A 21,449-nucleotide genomic window follows, 5' to 3' on the forward strand; every position below is an offset into this window, starting at 1 on the left:
TGGCAGCTATGCTTATAGTATGAGTGTAAACGACGACACTCCGACAAGAATGCCCAACGAATTGCCGAACAAATTGTGTGCTGCTGAGCGGTGGCCATTCAATGAATTCCAAAAGTAAGTGGTTTTGTGTGCACCTGCCTACCCAAACCGAAACTATGCTGCAGGTAAGACGTCTGTTCACGCAACAGCCGCATTCGTACAAACGGGTGTTGTGCAGCACCGGGCGAAGACTGGTGGCGAGCATAGAACAAATTTATGCCCTTGCGGCGACAGCTGATTGATAAGGTCGCCCTTTTCTCAACACTACCATGACGTCAAGGCTCACGAACATTCTAATTTCTCGGATTGCAAGCGGGGCGAAACTGTGGAAAGACACTACTACACGGCGGGCAGTACTAAACCATACTGTCAAAATTGACCGGGGGCTTGTACACAGCCGCGAAGCAATCCTGTTTAAGTTCGCGGCGATTGGAAGTTATCTAAAAGGGGTCTGGACCCCGAGGGCTTGAGAGCAAGCACGAGATACCAGTCCGCCGTTGTGGACTGAAATTAGATGTTGTGCATTTAAGGATATGCTTAAGAAGAAGCTTTCCCTGTTAACGAGTTCCACCTCACATCTCTCTAGTAAATATTCTCTGTAGATGAAGCTTGTGTTTCCTCTCATAATATTCTGTAGTCAAGTCTTCGCTATACTATCTGTAAGCGACCTCCGCAGCATCGTACACCATCTCCGACGGCATACAACTTGTGCAGCATTTTAAAGAACCATAATTGGCAAAAACTCACCCACTTGGAATCAATCGTCTCTGCAGTACTAACAATGATAATTGAATGAAAGCAGTAAATAGCCCATGCTCCTTTCATACACTGGTTTTCATTATAGGTAGATAACTTTTATTGGCAAATAAATGCCGAGAAAAGGATGGGCATGTTTGAGGTAGATACGAAGGGTGGCAACATTCATTGACACCAAAAAAGCATAATGAATATGTTCTCGTTGATCGACAATAAATAATAATGTAAAAATAAAGATAATTGATTAGAGATTGGGAGAAATACACCGCATGACACCCCCGGGGTCAGAGTTTTAAACCACCGAATTTAGTTTTCCGGTGCCCGACCGGCTGACCTACGGCGTCGGCTGTTGATTCGTAATATTTAAGTGTTTATTTTCCTTTTAACTTGTTATGCATAATGCCTGCTTGCACCACCCCACCGCAGGCCCATAGCTGTTATGTCTTCTGATTTCTAAATAATTATAGAAAACCTAGCCTTTTAAATAATTTTATCCACACAATGCTAAAACACTCTCCCTACATTCCTTCGTGTGAGGGGCAATTGGGTCTACTTGCATATTAACATTGAAACCAACATTTCAGTAATGTCAAACAGTGTTTTAGAATTAACGCAAAAAAATATTCCAACATTAAGACATTTTGGAGCTGAATGAAAGGATTCAGCATTATGCGCAGTCAGGCATCAAGAAAGGTTAGTAGAGCATAACTCAAGTTGGGGTTCTCAGTATCTCTTCGAAACGCGGAAACACAGCCTTGGCGAAATCTTATTTTGCTTTTATTTTGGCCCATCGTTTTGGAAAATAATTTTCGGAGATATTGGTTCTCGCTTCTTTTTCTAGGTTATAAGCCTTTGCAGAGGACATTTTTCTGGTAGTGCATGCGCGACGCTAGTTCATAGCTGCACTAAGGGTTGTCTCAGTTAAAAAAATCTATTATTTTGTTAGGCGTTTGTAAACGTTCACATGCTGGCCGTAATCAAAGCTACTTGTAGAAAAATTCCATAGCCTTTTTAGCACAACAGTACCAGAAAAAATATAATCTCAATATATTTTTATATAATTATATAATTTATATTATATTACGAATATAATATATTATATTATATTATATTTTTTATAATAAACATAATTTTTAAATTATTAAATATATAGCAGGGGCTAAATAATTTCTGTAATATACCCTATAGCGGCTTCCGTAACTTGCTTGGGGATTTTCATTCTATCATATTTGTTTTGGTGTTTTGTATCGCTGCATAATAGTTGACATGAGTTGCAAAGTTTGTGGAAAGCCAGCTTTGCACTCGAATGACGGTTATAAACTTGGCGATTTCTTTTCTGCAAAAAAATCCTATAAAATGTTCGCCAAAATGGTATTATTTTCATCTTATTTCAAGATCGTTCTTCTGAAAGTATAATATGCATACTAGTTACCATCAGAAAGAGTATAGTTAGTTGCCAAAACGTCACTGGACGGTAATAATTATTCGCTTCAACGTCACCCCAGCAAACGTTTAGTCCGCGGAAAGCATTCGTTACTAGGAGGTACTATATCATTGCAATTTCCAACGTCTCCTTGCATATTTTTTTTTTCTTCTAAGCTGAAAGTTTCGTCCATGATGAAATATTTCCATCCTCATTGACGCTAAAAGCACCAACAATTTAATTGGAGAAGGGGCCGTCCCAGTCTTGTACGCGTCAATGTGGAAATAAATAAATTTCATATGACGTATATTATAGATAAAGAATGCCATACTTCTGACAACCGCTAAAAATGTCTTAGGTGTTGGATGAATAGTGACTCTAAGATTCTAAAAACAATCAAGAAATTTTATATGAGTTGCTGCATTGGCACAAGGACATGCCGATAGCACGAAAACCGGATGATTTATCACTTTTGTGCTCATTACATCTACAAGCGACCAATAAAGTAAAATATGAATAATATACGGAATGATTTTGTGATAAGCTTTTCCACCAAGTACAGGACTAAAGAAAGCGCTTAGCTTATAGAAAATGAATAGCTGGTATCTACCCCTAAGAAACTTGAAACCGGGGCCGACCTGATGCCACGATGACATGTCGGAACGCTCATACGGCTTGAATACGGCAGGGCAATATATGTACCGTCTTTACCAAAAGTAACCGAGCAGCCCAGCCGGCAGGCGGAGCAAGCGCAGGGCCGAGCTGCGGCGTGGTGGTCGCCGTCGGTGGCCGCTGCTCGACGGCTTTTTTGGGACGATAAAATGTAAGCGGGTACTATGTGCGGCGCCCAGTTTTGTTCCTTTAGAACGCTGTGCTAGTCATGGAGGGCGCTGTGCACAGCAAAACAACTCAACGCTGATTTTGGGCTGGCATCGCCGCTTGTTAACGCACAGAGGTGCTTAATGGGTTTTGCGATTGCAACGCCAAAGTGTATGCCGAAAATCTGAGCAGAGATGGCAACTGCTTCAAAAACATATTTGGCAATACCGAATGAGTGATGTAATTGTTCCCTAGCTGCATGATGCCCCAAGAAAGCCTTGCTATTGCAAAGGATGCCCATGAAGACGTTTTGGTCCCATTTGCAATGCCGTTCCCTCCGAATTAAGCTTCCTTTTTGCTGCCAGCGAGTTAAATAAAGACGGGCTTCTCAGGTTTGCAAGCGTGATCTTGTGTTGCACTTTAAGGTTCTATTCCAGTAACTTGTTTATCGAGTCACCGATGCACCACTCTGCCAGCGCGCACTAAACTACCAATAAAGTCACTAGGTAATAGGCTGTAACAAAAAATTAATTTGCAGTGCAAATCAAGTGCTGCGCTTCCGGATTTATTTTCACTTCCAGAACATGTTGCTGTTAGATTGGCCGCATGGTGTTTCCTCGTAAAAGAAACAAACAAAAAAGAAACAGCCGCACGTATTGAGAAAATGGGTGACATATGTTTAAGGTGTGAGAATTACATTTTTATACAGTTCACTAAATAAACGAACAGATTAGCAGCAGGCTAACGCACGAACGTAATTACCAAAGCGGAAAACACTACGTGCTTTTTGTACGTTTCCAGTAGCAGTAAAGAGGTATTCAGCAAGAGGGGCACATGAAACAGCTGGAAGCCTTTATTTTTCTTAACTTAGCGCCGCAACAAATTCTGTAGTGGTCACAATAGGCCACTAGGAACCTCAGGAAAAGCGCATCGAGTTTTCGAAATCAATTCCTCGCTATGCTCTCCGGACAATCCAAACGAGTAGAAAAGCGTGTATTTGTTTATTCGTTGCAACTACGAGAGCACTGTACCGATATTCAACGCGGAGGCAATCTAACGAAGAGCGAGCTTCACAGCGCTAGAAAAAGGACCATTGAGCGAGTGATGCTGTGCGGAGCGCCAGCTGTGTAGCGCAGCGTTCTGAAGGCGCCAAATCAGGCACCGCGCATAATACTCGCTTAATTTTATTATCCCAAGAAGGAGAGCGAGGGAGCATGTTTACGTCAGTTAGCTCACACTCGCCGCCGGAGAGCAGTGGCCAGCGACGGCGACGGTAGCGCCGTTGCTCGGCCCCGTGCCTGCTCCGCCAGCCGGCTGTGCTGCTCGGTTACTTTTGGCAAAGACAATACAGTCTTTGCAAACGTTTAGAGTCCAGGGGATCTGCTTCTGAGATATACCATGTGGCTCGTAATGCATTCCCAGGTTTCCAAACTTGCTGAAGGCAAGAATATTTTTTGTACTAACCTCTCTAATGGCTAGGGCTTCCAAGATCGTCAAAGAAGCAGTGATATGCGGCTTAAAAGAAACCCATTTGGGCTCTAAACTTTTGACAAAGGCTGTACGTACGGAGGTCTTGCAGAGTATTTTATAGCTTGAATTGTGGGATACTAGTAAGCATGTGGAAGATAGTAGAGGCCAAATGTAGGTAGCAGTGCTTACTGAAGTCTCAAAGTCCTAAATTCAAGCTCCACAAAGAAATGCGCAGACGATATCACTAACCATGTATTATCATGTGATTAAAGGCGAACAATTCCACACCCGGTTCTTTCGTCGGTCAAATTCAGTTTTACTGTTATCATTCGCTGCTGTCTAGAGTGCAAAGCAATCTTGTTTACCAAGCTGATATTTCCTTCGTCCTAAAACTCCAAAAAGCTTTCACACTCTACAATTCTGCTCGCAATGCTCATTGAGTTTCGAATATATATAATTTATTTCTGTACTTCGCAGAAGATTTTCGAAAGCTATCATTTAAAATTTTAAGTGTCTGAACGCAAACTAAGCGCATGTTTTTTCTAGTGTCATTTGTTTAACCTACACCAGCTACACCAGTGCAGCAAAAATCCATTGTACGTATAGGAGATTTTCTACACTGGTGCACCTGGTGTAGGCTAAAAAAAATGGCCCTACTATATATTTCGATTAGGTACTTACTAGCTTAGTTTTTAACGTTGATGCCTTGGTGAAGCGAATTTCAGCTGGGTAGCGTGACTTAGCGAATCATAACACACAACAAAGAGGTGTTTATTCCGAGAAGGCCTAGCAATATTTCCTATATCAATCCTAATGATGCTGTACTTGTATTTTTGCAACGGTGCAGCGGCCTGTAACCTCTGATTTGGACTCCATTGTTTGCGTATTGTCGAACAGTGCACCGGTCTGGACGCACCATTGTCCAAGCTACAACACCTTATAACATTCACTGATGGCATCTCTTTGACATGTTTACTTTGAAATAATATCCTAACACAGTTAACAGTGCAAACGCAGATTATGAGTTTTGACTTATGGATCCGATATTCCTAAATATAGCAGCCGCCTGCGTTGCTTAAGCCAGTACGCACCACATACCTGAATTCAGTCCCCAGCTAGGTGCAGCTAATTCTCGCTTCTCGAGCGACAGGCTGCGATCTTGCAAGCACACCGGTTTTACGTAGTTGTCGAAGCGAAGAGGTTCACTGAGCTGAAAATTTAAAATATGCGTGATAAGGACTCCGTGTGTGCAACATAATTATTATTAAGTCGCGCATTTTACTTTATACCACATTGTAAACTGACAACGTACAAGATATTCTTGTAGTCATTTCATCAGAACTTTTCAGCTCAAGGAATAAAGCAATCAGGATTCTTCGTTAACCAGTTGGATATAACAGTTAGTTATAATATTCTTAACACAGTGCGAATGCATGCAGATTAAATTGATAAAAATACCTGCACCAGAGCTTTAAATGATAAAATGATAAATTTTGTTGGTCATTTAATTAAATTATATATATATATATATATAATTTAATTAGTGTAATTGTGTGTGTGTGTGTGTGTGTGTGTGTGTGTGTGTGTGTGTGTGTGTGTGTGTGTGTGTGTGTGTGTGTGTGTGTGTGTGTGTGTGTGTGTGTGTGCGTGTGTGTGTGTGTGTGTGTGTGTGTGTGTGTGTGTGTGTGTGTGTGTGTGTGTGTGTGTGTGTGTGTGTGTGTGTGTGTGTGTGTGTGTGTGTGTGTGTGTGTGTGTGTGTGTGTGTGTGTGTGTGTGTGTGTGTGTGTGTGTGTGTGTGTGTGTGTGTGTGTGTGTGTGTGTGTGTGTGTGTGTGTGTGTGTGTGTGTGTGTGTGTGTGTGTGTGTGTGTGTGTGTGTGTGTGTGTGTGTGTGTGTGTGTGTGTGTGTGTGTGTGTGTGTGTGTGTGTGTGTGTGTGTGTGTGTGTGTGTGTGTGTGTGTGTGTGTGTGTGTGTGTGTGTGTGTGTGTGTGTGTGTGTGTGTGTGTGTGTGTGTGTGTGTGTGTGTGTGTGTGTGTGTGTGTGTGTGTGTGTGTGTGTGTGTGTGTGTGTGTGTGTGTGTGTGTGTGTGTGTGTGTGTGTGTGTGTGTGTGTGTGTGTGTGTGTGTGTGTGTGTGTGTGTGTGTGTGTGTGTGTGTGTGTGTGTGTGTGTGTGTGTGTGTGTGTGTGTGTGTGTGTGTGTGTGTGTGTGTGTGTGTGTGTGTGTGTGTGTGTGTGTGTGTGTGTGTGTGTGTGTGTGTGTGTGTGTGTGTGTGTGTGTGTGTGTGTGTGTGTGTGTGTGTGTGTGTGTGTGTGTGTGTGTGTGTGTGTGTGTGTGTGTGTGTGTGTGTGTGTGTGTGTGTGTGTGTGTGTGTGTGTGTGTGTGTGTGTGTGTGTGTGTGTGTGTGTGTGTGTGTGTGTGTGTGTGTGTGTGTGTGTGTGTGTGTGTGTGTGTGTGTGTGTGTGTGTGTGTGTGTGTGTGTGTGTGTGTGTGTGTGTGTGTGTGTGTGTGTGTGTGTGTGTGTGTGTGTGTGTGTGTGTGTGTGTGTGTGTGTGTGTGTGTGTGTGTATTCAATGACCCCGTCCGACTTCGACGAACCTGAAGGCCAGCACTGGAAATGAAAAAGGTCGTAGGAGCAGTTAGGTATGAGGGTCGATGGAGAATATCTCAGTAGGCTGCGTTTCGCTGATGACTTGCTAAGTAACTCAGGGGAACAGTTGCAACGAATGATAAGTGAGGTTTATTGCACGGTTTACATGCTCAGACATCTGAGACGTGCAACAAACCTCGCTGTAAGGTTTGTCCAATGAATAATACAGCCACAACAGTCTAAAGCCCAGCCTCATTTTTTCATTGGAAATTATAGGAGACTTCAACTCTGACACAAATAATGTGGTCTACCTTCTCAAGTGCGGCGTGTGCCATTATAATATATGCGGAAAATGGAAACGCCTTTCCAATTAAGAATAAATAACCACCGAGATCATATACGATCATTCCCAAGTCTTCCTACCTTGATACATGTAAGCACAAAAGGCGTTCGTTTGAATCCTTCAGGATGACGATACTACAGTAAGGCTTCCAAACACATAATCACAGAGAAGCTTGCGAGTCGTACTTAATATACAAAAACAATACCCTGAATGCTCGCAATATTGAGAGTTCTGGCAAGCTCTCCTATCTTTACACGGAAATTCCAAGCGTTGTGACTATTGTTTCTGGTGGCTGCTTATGCGCTTATGGACTTCATTTTTACACACAGTTATCGTTGCTGTTTTTAAATAATTTATTCATTGACGTTGAACACTTCCTTATTGTGGAGTACCAGCCTCTGATGTTTGTACAATGACAACTTGTTTTGATCCTCGGCACTGTCTCACTCGATGAAATTTATATTTATGTAAATGTGCTTTCGTAACATTTTTTTCAGACACCTTCAGTCAATCCATTATAGCGTGGTTCCTCCAATAAAGTTGTGTATACAGCGTTTACAGTGATACCTTCGTTTATTCCTACCGCTTTAATTTTTTTGTCCTCCTTCTCCATTTTACTTCCTGGGTGCAGTTTACCGGCTTTATCTGCCTCATGGTACACCTGCGTCTCTCAAAGGCTCCGAAATCTCTGCACTCAACGCAAATGTGTACACCCATCGCAACTCCTGGTCTCCCTCTTGGGTTGTTTACCACCCACCATTGTTGTTGATTGCTCATATCCCCCCCCCCCTTTCTTTTTCCTCGCGCATCCTCTTCTTGTTGTGTTCGCCCCCTTTTTTATTCGCGTGGCGGCGAAATGCCTACACGTTTCCTTGTTTTTCTTTCCGCTCCTGTCGTCAATTTTCCCCATCATTTTCCCTTTCTGTGGCCTCTGTCGCTCTCAACAAAGGTCGTGCTGTGACCGAAACATCGACATAAATATGTTTTAAGTGTTTCAGTGTGACCTCTTTGTACATACTACTTTATCCAGTTGGCCTGAAAATGTTTGATATATATATATATATATAGACTTAAGGTAGGTGACACACGGTAGAAAAAACAACAATTTATTCCGACGTTTCGGCCGGGGTCCGGCCTTTGTCAAGGAATTCCTTGACAAAGGCCGGACCCCGGCCGAAACGTCGGAATAAATTGTTGTTTTTTCTACCGTGTGTCACCTACCTTAAGTCTATGCCCTACCGGACCCATTCGAGCTTCAACCCCCTTCATATATATATATATATATATATATATATATATATATATATTTATATATATATATATATATATATATATATATATATATATATATATATTTATTTGCAGTCGACGTTTTGGCAGGAGCCCTGCCTTTCTTGAATCTTGAGAAAGGCAGGGCTCCTGCCGAAACGTCGACTCCAAGTAAAGCTGGAATCAGTATGAAGCTTTTTTTCACTTGTGTATGAACTCTAGCAACCAAGTACGTATGTGTGTGTGTAACTCGGAATAGATTTCTAGTACAGTTAAGGCCATATCTTTACTCGACCAACACCGTGCTAAATGTGCCACGCTAAGCAATTTTTATTGAATTAACTCCCAAATCAAAACCAAACACACTCCAGAACTCGAGAAAAGCTAAAAGATATTAAGTTTGATGGCATTTAGATAATATACAATGGAACAGAAGGCCATGGTTTCGCAGTTGTAACTTACCCGGAGCAGGGCAACGTTATTTACCCACATCCTGCTGTCAAGATCTGGATGAAAAAATACGTTACTGGCAGACACATATGGACCTCTCTCAGCCATAGTGGTATTGTAGAACACATTCACGAGGGTTGGAGTGCATTTTCTGCAAAAATAAAAGACACGAATCGCCGTAACAGATTTTTGAGGCCGAAGCACGGACCACGGGAGCGGTTCTCCTTTTTTCTGTGGTGAAATGAACAGCGGAACGTGTCCTTGTTTAATTTTTCACTACCACCATCTGTCTGCCTTTTCTTCTCTCGTGTTGATTTAGAGCATTAAAAAAAATTGTCAGCCATAATGTTTCGTGGATAAAAACACCACAAAAATATATTTTGATGTTACTTTTTGATAAAAACCAACATTTTTAAAGAGCATTCTTTCCTAGAACGACTCGCCAGTTGAATACCTTACCTGCTGATGTTGTCGAATGCACAAGTGTATCTTCATTCTGTCACGCGCTGTCCTGAATATATTGACACATTTGTTGTATTGTATTCACATCGTGGCGTCGGGTTGAATATCCTTTGAGTTCTTTTTTTTTTTGCAACACGTTTCACTTCGCATTCTTTTTCTATTTTACACTCTGTGTTATAGCTTGCTGATCTAACGTTGACTTGTATTTATGATGAGTAGGTACGGCTCCGTGTATTGACACTATATATGCACTGTGTAAATTGTATGTTTTGCAAATCATTGTATGCCTGCTCCGGCCTAAACGCCTGACACTCAGGCTGGCAGTATGTTCTTAAAAAAAGAAAAACTGGTTGAATGAGCCATTAGCAATTTGGACAAATATAATATGAACATTTCCGGCATCAACACAGCGGGTTATTCAATACATGCACGCCTTAACCGTATTACCTTCGTTTTGATTGCTAGCCAACATATATTGAATATGTGGCTCTATTCCGTATTAACCTGCAGCTTATAAGGCTCAAGAATACAGTTCACAAAGTTGTGATGACCATCATGTCATTTCCTTTGGTCAACAACGGCGACATTTTACGCAAACGCTGTTGAGTGCTTTCTTCATCTGGTTTCTAGTTTGGTGACGACAAAAGAGTGCATTGTAATGCTATCTACGGGCGGAAACATAATTTTGAATGGCACAATTTCATCCCCTGGGGCTCTGTGCTGCTTACGCCGCAATGCACGCTGAGAGTTTCGGTAGTTCTGCCAACTGCCGCGTCGGCGCGGTGCATCCGCACTCTAGAAATGCGAACTCCCCTTCGTTGCCACTTAATTTACGTTTGCATGAGTGGTTGATTTGTGGGGCTAGGTAGCCTGACTTAGGGGCGTCATGCCCTCTTAGAGGCAAGTGAAGCGTGAAATTTTAAATGTTTGTTTACAACGATAAAGAAGACAGTCCCCCCAAACTATTGTAGAATGGGAAAAATTCAGGCAGCTAAGAAAATTCTGTTTGGCACAGTTAGCAGTCTGTACCTCTTGGTTAGTGTACTTGGGCAAATCGTAAATGGTCAAAGTTCGACGGTCTGAAAAAGCCAATCAAGAAGCAGTCGTTTATAATCCTGGTAATTTTTCATGCCGTTTTTACATACCGCCGGGGTGGCGCAGGGGTTAAGGCGCTAGACCTCTGTTCCCAAGGATGCGGGATCGAATTCTGGCCTCGGCGCCCGCTTTTAGATGGCGGCTAAAAGCAAGGCGCCCGTGTGCTGTGCGATGTCAGTGCACGTTAAGGAACCCCAAGTGCTTAATTTTTCCGGAGTTAAACCCGACAAACTAGCCAACCGTTTTTAGCGATTTTTGCCGGTAGTAATGTTGCATATGAATGAGTGTACGAAGTTTATTTTCATCTTCAGACATAACGGTACTGAGTACTTCATGCCCGTCTTCGCTCCTCTTGCCTCATTCTGCGATAGTACCATAACTAATTATCCATATTATTCAATTAAACGTATACCTATAATGTTCCAGGAGTGGTGTTCCCTGACCGTGCTAATCTTGGCCATTTGAACAATAATACGCTGCTGTCAAAACGTAACGCGTGTCTCACTCGGTATCTCCAGAAGTGAAATAATGTCGATTAAGGTTTTCCCATAGGAAAAATGTATTCAAACCAGTACAAAGAAATTTACTGTCACAAGAGTCAGTTCTGCGACAGCTGCCTTTGGCAGCACACAATATAGGTTCTTTAAAAAAAAAACTTTTTTCGGATAATTTCTTCAAACATTAGTTAGGAATCTGAAAGAAACATAAATTCAACGATAATTTAGCTCGCTCAAATCTACTCTATTTATTCTTACTACTATTTTTACAGTAAACAGAAGCATTCGAGAGAGCGCTATTAAAGAAAGCGGCATAGCTAGCTGTTATTAGTTAGCTTTCTTGATGATAAATCAGCGATGTTGTACTTGCACTGTCTATCTGAATGAAAACAGCCATGTAGCTACTTTTAAACAACGATTACGATGAAATAACGCACCAAACCTTTTGTGGTATATCTACTGAATATTGCAGGATATGTTGAGGAGAAACAGGCCAAATTGAATAAGAATCTATTTAATCTCCGAAGACTGCCATGCAGGTGCATCGCTGCGTGCATGAATGTTCCGCTAGAAAGTTACATTAAGGCTTAAGCGCTACGTTATTTTTGCTCGAACGAATTTTCACGAAGTTTAGTTTATCTTGCCGCCGGGTGTATGTCCTAAATAATCTCCAGCATACCTAGAAAGGCGCTAATCTGACAGTTGTCCTAAAAGCATTGAGTTGTAACCAACTGGTGCACTTGCGTAATTTTGAACGTTTGATTGAGAAACATTGATTAGTGAATCAACTTGTTTAATTGCTGTCTGTATCACAGAGATATCAAATACTACAGCAACAGCGCTTTGCAGAAAGCCGTGCTTTTTGCAACACTGAAACAATCTGCGAAACTAGATACGCATAACAGTTATACATCTGCCAATTTACAGCTATACGCTTCATAGCAATTACTCGATCATCACTGAAATGTCACAGAGAACTGAAATGCAAGAAAAAAATTATATTATGTTTAGGCCATGCACTTAGCAATAAGAAATGAGTGTACAGTGCGCATTGATGATTAGTAACGAAAGCTTTTGCCACATACTGAGTTTATCACAGATCACTATGAATAATGACTTTGAGTACATGTGTTGTTTACCTCAATAATATTCACGCACGCAAATTTAAGCATCGAATTTAAAAGCCAAGTTATCTGCATGTACAAAATTCCTTTCGGCCATCTCCAGTAGCCATCTCCACTGCATTAAGAAGAGCCTGGCTTGATCGAGTCAATAATTTTTGTTTCCGGCTCCTCATTCACTCATTCGGCCTTTCCTTCGCAATCAGTTTTATGACAAACCAACAAGGTCCGGTTAAGCATGGCGAAATCTCTGCGATCAAATCAGTTCAGGTATAAGGGTTTGAAAATCCTCTGGGAGCTTTTGAAAACTTGTGTTTTTGAACCCATTCATTACACTAGCCGAAGCTATAAATATCGTCAGGACATACAAAATCTTTAAGCTTTGAAAACAAACGCAATCTGTAGTACAAACCTTCCATTTAGCTTTGGGCACCAGGTCACGACATTCACCAGTACGAGGGTAACAAGACATTGTCACTATTCGAAGGCAATAACTGGAAAAGCGAGAAACTAAAATCGAAGTAAGGAACCGCAATGCGTAGCAGAAAATTAGTAGGACTTTATAAGAAAACCCCCGCGCACTTTGTGTTCGCGTAAGAACCTTCAGATATTGCACATAAATGCGGTCTGCTACCAGGAAGCAACCTAAATCCAGAGGTGGGCAAGCAAGTTTTTGTTTTTTGTACAGTGAAAAGAACAAAAGTCTGCTCACCCGTTTGTCAAGCAATGAGCCGACGTAAGAACAAATTTGGACGATATAATGCTGCCGGCGCAACTAAATGTTCCGTAGGAGACACCGTCTTTTACATCAAAGTGTGTAGAAATGTACACCTGAAAGAGACTATGTAGTCAGTAGGCGGAACCACTCAGCAGGATTCTAAGCAAAAGGGCACAATTCATATTACCAGGTATTTCGAGAAATGTCAAAATAACACAATGATAACCTCATCTATTTTAATGCACGATAAATACAAGAATATAATTAAATAAAAGCATCGGCGCATGTCTAGTAAATATTAGTTTCAACATTGGAGGCCTGTACTTTTTCAAAAAATTTGCTCGAAGCAGTAACTTAAAATGATTTGATTTGATGAACAGCAGGCGTTATAGAAAGCCTTTATTCGACCCGAAAATCATTATTAAATCCACTTGAAAAGCTAATGTCTACATAACACAGGCAACACTTTCATAATGCTCTAAACTACTAGTTTTAGTATCGCGATAAAGGGTAGCATAGTTGCATAATAGTTATTATACTATTTTAGCCCAAATAACGCCGAGGTGCGATGTCAACTTGTTTCAGGCACTTTTTCAACAAAGGACCATAGTATTAATGGGTTCGACAAATCTAATGCTGTAAAAAGTGTAATGCATTGCTTTCCTTTTGCAAAAATCAATAAACGAAGGCTCTCTTGAAAATGAGAAGGAGGTTGGAGAAATAACATATGTCGCTTCAATATTTAAGTGACTGCAAGCAACAAAGCGCAGATGCCCTGCTTAACAAAGATGCTAGTGAGATGAAAAATACTTCCACGATCCAAGGTTGGAGCTGTCTGTCAACTTTCTGCCCAGGGGATGCACGTTTTCTAAACGCGGCCTGCCCGCAACCTGAAAAACAATATAATGCATAAAAAAAGAAAGCCGATTAGAATTGTGGTTTTTCCAGCGATATGGGGAAGCCAGGCAGTTTCTTTTTCAGCAGCTTACGTTCACCTTCTGTTACCCGAAAATATTGCGTCTTTTATGTATTCGTAAATAAAACTGATTTGTTAGTAAGCCGCAGGTGTAAACAACAAATATTAATGTAGTTTTTTGAAAACAAACGTTCTGTTTTACATGACGACCACATTTTCGGTTAAGAGAATGTGTGTTTTTGGTTTCGTCAAGTATCCTTTCCCTCGCGGTGGCGTATTATCTGCCAGATCTGCCACTGCTTGTTTTATGCGCGTTTAGCAAAAAAAAAAATCAAGAAAGGCAATTCTTTTACAGTTTTTGTGAGCCCATCTACCCTTAACAGTCTTCCCTATTCCACGTGGTCCCAGTAATTTAAAAACAGTGTGAACTCCCTAATAACAGTATATGCACGTCTCTCGCTTCCGAAGCCTTGACCGTGCAATATTTCATCACTAAAAAGAAACATTTTACTTGCAATGTATATATGCCCCAAAAATGATCAACGTTTGTTTATTACTAAAATGCATTAAGCGGTTTTTGAGAAGTTTCGCCCCTCTGAAGCCTTTTCTGCGAGCTACGCGCGCATATTGAAGTCTTCAAAGTCTGGAATCTACATCACGCGGAAGCTGTGAAGATGATGCGTCCTTTTCGTTTAATTTCCGCTTGCGGTCCCTATATATCCTCCAAACATGTCGTATGATTCCGAGAGGTTCTCACGCGGGTTAATTATTATGAATACTATCAGGCGGCGCAGCCTCTGTTTCCCTATGTTATCAATGGGACAGTCGGAAAAAGCACTGGCTTCGCAAATATGTAATACAACTAATGTATAGGAAAAATACCAAATATTTTGGACAGGAACTCTATTTTGAGCAATGTCTGTACGGCAGAAGCTCATAATATGCCTCCTCCTGTCAACTTGACCTTTAAGCTAAGCTAAGGTCACACAGGGCTCCATAACCGTCCCAGCAAGTCTCGCTTATTACACCGTGGTATGCTCATCTTCGGCATGAAGGTACGACTCACTGTTGTGAAGTAGTTTGCTTAAAACTGTAGTTCATAGCAACTCAAATTTCAGCTACTTCAGTAAGTTGCAATTTTAACCACTCCTCCTTATTTACAGATTATCTCCGTAGTAATTCCCCTCGCGCATTGAAGATGTTGTGAATAGCTACGCTCCTTCTCATCTAATACCACCCCTTGATTAATGTAGTCACTCATAAGGAGGTTATACTAATCGCGAATTCGAGTGGCAGAGCAGGCGCATTCAAGAGCACTTCGAAAGTGCTCTTAGACAAGCGGGCGACCTCCAGTGGGAGAGCAGGAGTAGAATCACTGGCTTCCAATGGTAAAGGAGGAGGGCTTTTCCTCCGCTGCGAGCACCCGAGTGCACTCCCGGCTGCTCCCTTGTCTAAAGTGAGAGTAGAGGAAGTCACATCACATAAAGCGTCATATCCGCGCCATTGTTTTTCTCTTGAGTCGGCGACGCTCAAAATGGCGGCTGCAAAGCGTCGGAACACGGCGAGCAGAAAGCATTGCTCAGGTGCTCTATGCATGTTTGAGAGTCGCTGCTGGCGTTGGAATGAAAGGGCCAAAGGAGGCAGATCGCTGCGGTGTGGGAACAAAAGCATACAATGCAAGCGGTTCTACGTGGAGCGTTGGCCTCTCCTCAGGTTGCAATTGCCGCCACTGCGGGCAGGCAGAGAATGCTAGGGAGAGATGTGCAGTCACATGGTCGTGGCCCCCTACTCTCGAAACGACGAAAGCGTTCACTTGGGAAGACAGTTAGACCCTCGCTCGGCGTGCTTCTGTACTGCTCTGTACTGCTCGGCGCCTCTCCTCTCCTTCCCCCAACCGAATGCGCCATAATATTGCTGGAGCAGAAGTCTCGCATATCCGCCTATATGACCGGGTGGAGCCTGGTAGAGCGGCCGGCTGCCAAAGAGTGGATATGGCTAAGGCTTGGAAGCGTTCGGTGCAGCCAACGAAGCATTCTTATGCGTGGAATTACTTGGCTCATTTGCGTCTTTTACACAATAATATTGTTGCGAAGAAGATGGGCAGCGGCGCGAGAGGAGCCCTCGCGCTAGGCGAGACATTACATTAGGCCAGCCACTTAAATCATCCTGTCGCCTTGTTGTGCCGTCTTCTTGCTTGCCGCCACGTAACATTTTGGTGGGAGGTGCGGCGTACGTTAACCCCATTCTCTCCTTGGAGCATCGACGCCCTCTGTAAACCGGGACTATCGACCGAGGTCCCTAGGACATGGCCGAGCAGCTTACGTGCATGCCCAGACCCGATCAACTACCGCCGCCCAGCCCCCAGCCCGGATCTGAAGACAAGGAGAACAGACAGACCAACTAGAATCGAGACGAAGGACCCGAAAGACCCGAAGGACCCAAATGAACCGGATATGTACACGCAACCCCCGCCCAGCCGCCCGACGTGACCTCGAGCCATCGGACCCATGGACTCTGGTGACGGATGGTTGAACAGCTCCAGGGGAGGCGGATCACCCTGGCATCATCGTGTTCATCGTCATCGTGGTGGAAGCGCATTATTCTCTTCTATCTTTTCTTTAACATCTACGCCATCACGTCATCATCGACTTCTACAAAACGATCGGGACGATCGCTCGTTGGCCCTGGGAAGTGTTGCGAAGAAGAAGATCGGCAGTGGCGCGAGAGGAGCCCTCGCACTAGGCCAGACATTAAATCATCATTCATCCTGTCGCCATGTTGTGCCGTCTTCTTGCTTGCCGCCAAGTAACGATATATTATATAATAAGTATTATGAACACCTATTTATGAGTAAGAACACTCTGTGGACGCATGGTACGCACGTAAAATGTCTCCGCAGTAGCTGTTTTCCTTACATCGAGTACGACTGTACAAAAATAATTGTAGATATTAGGCAATAACGATTAATCCGTTAAAGGCCATTAAAAATTCACCTTAAGGCTGCAACGTGAAGTGATGTATTGTTGAAAAAGTATCTCTAAGCAGATTTGAAATTGTAAGGATAAACAAAAGCCATATAATACCGCATTATAAACCAGCGTCTGGCAGCTAAATAATCAGTGTTGCAGCGAAACAAAGTTTGTTTTGCAAAAGCGGCCAATAATAAGGCTCTCTTGGGGCGTATGGCAAATATTTAAAGCTTCCAGTCTGCAGCTAACCTTTAGGACTACTGTCTTGTATATCAATTTCGCAACTCACCTATATCCTAATCCTTTCATTTCTGCTTCATTTCTCTTGCAAATACCCATAACCACCGCTGTTAAGCAACTACACCATGTGCAAGGCAACAAACATACATTCCCAGAATAACCAAGGTACATGAAGGAATCTACATAGCCTAGTTATAGTGTCTCACTCAGCATCCAAGGGTTCTTGGATGTTCCACTTCTCTTTCTCCCTGCCACTTTCAGTGAGTTGCCCGATTTTTAAGGATCCCGTCTACTCGCCAAATTGTGTGATCTTGTGAGGTCACACAACCCGCCAACCATATCGCGTTAGGCCATCTCACCAGTAAAAATCACGTGGCAAAGAGTAAGCGAGTGATTTTTCGCTCTCCATGCCGGCGGCAATTTTTCCGGAAATCAATAGCATGAAAATGTCCCAAAATAAAAGGATGTCACGGGATAGCAAAACTTGTAACGTCTGTGGCTCCCTTGCGTTCCACTTCCCGAATAAATATTTTATATTCCTTAATTACCTATTTCATTCATTGTGCCTCTGATATAACACACATTCTTGTTAGAAAATAATCCTGAGCTAGTCCGTTATCAAGGTACTTGACTTTAGCGACCACCCTACCTTTCCGCAAAACTCGATTTAACAAAGTCGTACGAGTATACCTGCATGGCCTACGAGTAGTTTACGTGACTAGGCACCCAAGAACTCTAGATGGATGCAAAACCGAGTTGTCCGCTCCTCCCCGCATTAGGACACTATAGTTATTGTTACGTGGAAACCCTATTCGTGAATAAGGGTTCGGCCATGTCACGTGGAGTCGGACACGTGTCAGAACCATACCCGGAATTTCTAATCGCACGCCGGCAGCGACAAAGCGAAGGCCGGATTTTCTGCCATTAGGGCGTTGAACTCGGTCGCGTTAAACATTTTTGCCTTATTTCGGAACTTATATATCTTAATTATTGTTTCAAAAACATGTATCGGATATGACAAACTCCTAATAAACGAGAAGGAGTCTCCGAGTGACATGCAGGTTATAAAGCTTAAGCAAACACGTAAACATAACTGCCTCCATAAACGAATAAATATTTCCCTTCAGTTTACCCTGAAATCAACTCACCTTTAGCATTGATGGTATCAGCGAGAGCCTAAAAGTAACGAGTCAAAATTAGAAGAAACAAAATATGAAAGAATTTAGTCGTGATAAGAGCGATGACAAATGGGACGCATTTAAAGAAAACGCTCCCGTAAAGAGGCATGATGAAACACGCAGCAGAATAGGTGACAACACATAGGTGACAACGCATAGGAGATGCACATACACGCACTCACGAACGCACGCACACACACGCGAGCACACACACACACAGACAATCATGTCTGTCAATTATTATCTCGACGTTCCACTGTATTACAGTGAAGAGGCATTCATCACTTCCGCTCTTAAGCGCTCTCTCGAAATTTTTTAAATACGAGTAGACAGCGTCTTCGCCCCAAAATCGATAGCCATCATCGTAACCTACATTAAAAACATACTGCGCGGGAAAAATGCGGGCTTTATGTCTTATCAAATCTGTGACGAAATCGCACATTGTATCATGTTTAGGGTGCTGTCATAGCATGTTGCTTCTCGTTGAGAATTAATGCTTTAGCTACCTTGGTGCGTAGTTTGCGATATGGATCCAAACTAACCACATATGCATCTCTAGGAAGAGGGCAGGGTAGAACCAGAGGAGGATATCTACACAGTCTGAAAGAGCACTGAACAATGGTTGATGAGTAACCTCAGTTCGCAAGCCGAGCCAAAATTTCCACAGGGGAATTCTATTGAAAAGGACTCTTTCTTCCTCAAAATACAGTTTTTAGAAAACTGTATATTTATGAAGGCAACAAGGAGGGCGAAGTTAAAAACGCTAAGACGAATACTAAGCATTCATTTCCACAAAAAGCAACGTTATATAAAATATTTTTAAAGATTTCTCTATGTTCTTTTCCTTCCAAATTCATCACGAACATTGCATGAGCCTGGATTTGAATTTCTCAAAGAATAACATCACGCAAGTATCTATAAGAGACGTGACACAAATATATCTTGTAATTTTTGAGCCATTCAGTGCAAACAAGGAGGCCTTTAGAAATCTGCATTTTCAAAGAAACTGTCTGTCGACTATATTTGGTAGTTGGCTTTCGCTCAAAGATGTAATGTGAAGATGAATATATGTTCTGATTTCCTATAAGGGGCGCACTGTATTTTTGTAAACGTAGGCTTTTCTCAGTTTTCTTAGGTATTCATTCGTCTTGAGACCACCGCTTCATTCACCTGTGGTGTCGTGATATGTACATTCTATTTGCCCCTTCCAACTTATCATTTCGCAAAAAAAACTATGAATAACCTTTTAGCCAGGTCTCTATTGGAAACTTAGGAAAGCGAATAGATCATAATCATGCGCACCATAATAGCAAATGTTCCCAGCCACCTTGCGCGCATATCCTCTATTCGATATGTAATTTAACACCTCTGGAGTACTAATTACTCCCACTGCCCAAGTAAGATGAGTGAACAGCTGAGACTTTGTATTGTTCCGAGAATTTAATAACCCTCTAAATTACATGGGGCCGCTTAGGAAAGACTCGGTTTAAACTTACAGCATCTTGAAATAAATTGGTGAAAAAAACAACAAAAAGAGTGACATATGGAGTTCTACTTACGGAGTAAATGAAGCAGGCGCCGAACAAGCAGGTACTGAGAAGCAGGAAAGATTCCATACTTGAGAGCCCCATGCGGCAACCCTACCTACTTGAGCCGGAGTATAGAAATGAATGAATACTGCAAATGGTACGTTCGCCGAACGCGAGAGGAGCGATGGCGCACTTAACATCGAGTATTCTTTGAGCTCTTCTTTGCATGTATTTGTTCTGGGTTTATAGAATGCCTTTTTGCGCGCGACATCTGCACGACGCTCATTGATACCCACGTGACGCGTGAAGAATGAGAGCCACCTGCCTCCCAGGGTTCCTGTCGCGCAGTGATCACGATTCGTCCGCCGCATAAATTTATGATCGGCAATGGTAGTAAAAAATTCAGATATAAAACAAAACATATCATTGTAGCAAACGCAAGGTTTGAGTGAAGGACATCTAAGAAACAATGTTTCTTTATAAAACAGGAAGTGTCTAGTCATGCACCAAACCATGAGAAGCCACGAGAAATCGGCATCTTTCTCATTGTTTGCTGGTCACAGCTTTGACCAACAGTTTTCAGCGCTGAATAGTGGGCCTGCAGTGACATCGAGTCGGCATGAGGCTCGAAGATAAAAATAGTGCTCGCACAGCACTTTCGCCTACTATGAAAATGTAAACACCGTTTCAAAGTCTCCTCCCCTCAACCCCGCCAGCAAAAGTTAACCAATCACATCACAAAGTCATCAAAAAAGGTTATGGTATGTTTAATTTATCTAGAATTTGTTTTGCTATCAGTGCCCCATGGCTAACTAGCTAACAAGAATAAAAACGTAAAGCAATGCCTATGTTAACCTACAGCAGTGTGGATCCCTATTCAGGTCTGAAAAAAGTGTAGTTCTCAAGCCACGAATCGATGAAAAATTTGCATTCAGTATTCGTAGTTAAGCTGGGGCGGCAGACGAATATTGTGCTGCAAAGTGAAGACGACAGGCTTGACAGAGATTCACGGAATGGTAAACTGTATGTCAAGAAGTTGAAATTCATACTCTAATCTGTTACACCTAATGATCGTCCACCGCTACCAGGCTATAGTAATTCGACAGTTACTTTCGAAGTGTATATTCTTGTCTGTGAAACCGGACTGGTACAAACACTGCTGCTATATACTGTTATTCCTGTAGGCGTAGAGAGCAACGCATACGACCCCAAGGTACACCAACTAGCTAATAAATTTTACTTTTGGCATTCTGATCATGTTTGCTGCCCCAGTATCTAGTGAGAGGGTGTGTAGGCAATCGGGCTAAGACCTGCGTCATGTCTTCTGTACAACGTACAAGCGCTCGTGTAGTAAATTAGCTTTGCGGAAGGTGGATAGGAGTAGATAAAATTCCTCATTCAGTGACTTCCTGAGTGAACTAAACTCCTGGTGACTACAGCCTCTAGGAAAGTGGGAAACCTCAGGTCACGAGATTGCAAATGAGTTACTTCAGCTCAAGTAAGCGTTAGGGCTAAAGAGAAAAAGCTGCTTCCGGCCAAATCCAAGTGCAGGAGGAGGATGACTTTCG

At 42.4% G+C, this 21,449-nt stretch overlaps 1 protein-coding gene across 1 annotated transcript in view; it reads right to left on the reverse strand.

Annotated features, from left to right (window-relative positions):
• The window catches only part of LOC146174172 (trypsin alpha-like), a 32,791-nt gene extending 12,808 nt beyond the window's left edge, over window positions 1-19,983 (reverse strand). The window contains exons 1-6 of the mRNA XM_084585340.1: window positions 19,912-19,983; window positions 18,323-18,350; window positions 13,860-13,939; window positions 13,044-13,162; window positions 9,169-9,307; window positions 5,606-5,717 (exon numbers count right to left, since the gene is read on the reverse strand). Of these exons, the coding sequence (XP_084441466.1) occupies window positions 5,606-5,717; window positions 9,169-9,307; window positions 13,044-13,162; window positions 13,860-13,939; window positions 18,323-18,350; window positions 19,912-19,983 (550 nt within the window). The remainder of the gene's footprint in view (window positions 1-5,605; window positions 5,718-9,168; window positions 9,308-13,043; window positions 13,163-13,859; window positions 13,940-18,322; window positions 18,351-19,911) is intronic.
• Window positions 19,984-21,449: the final 1,466 nt, after the last annotated feature.

Source organism: Amblyomma maculatum, chromosome 11 (assembly GCF_055883805.1).
Source record: "Amblyomma maculatum isolate TAMU_Amacu chromosome 11, ASM5588380v1, whole genome shotgun sequence".
NCBI lineage: Eukaryota > Metazoa > Arthropoda > Arachnida > Ixodida > Ixodidae > Amblyomma > Amblyomma maculatum.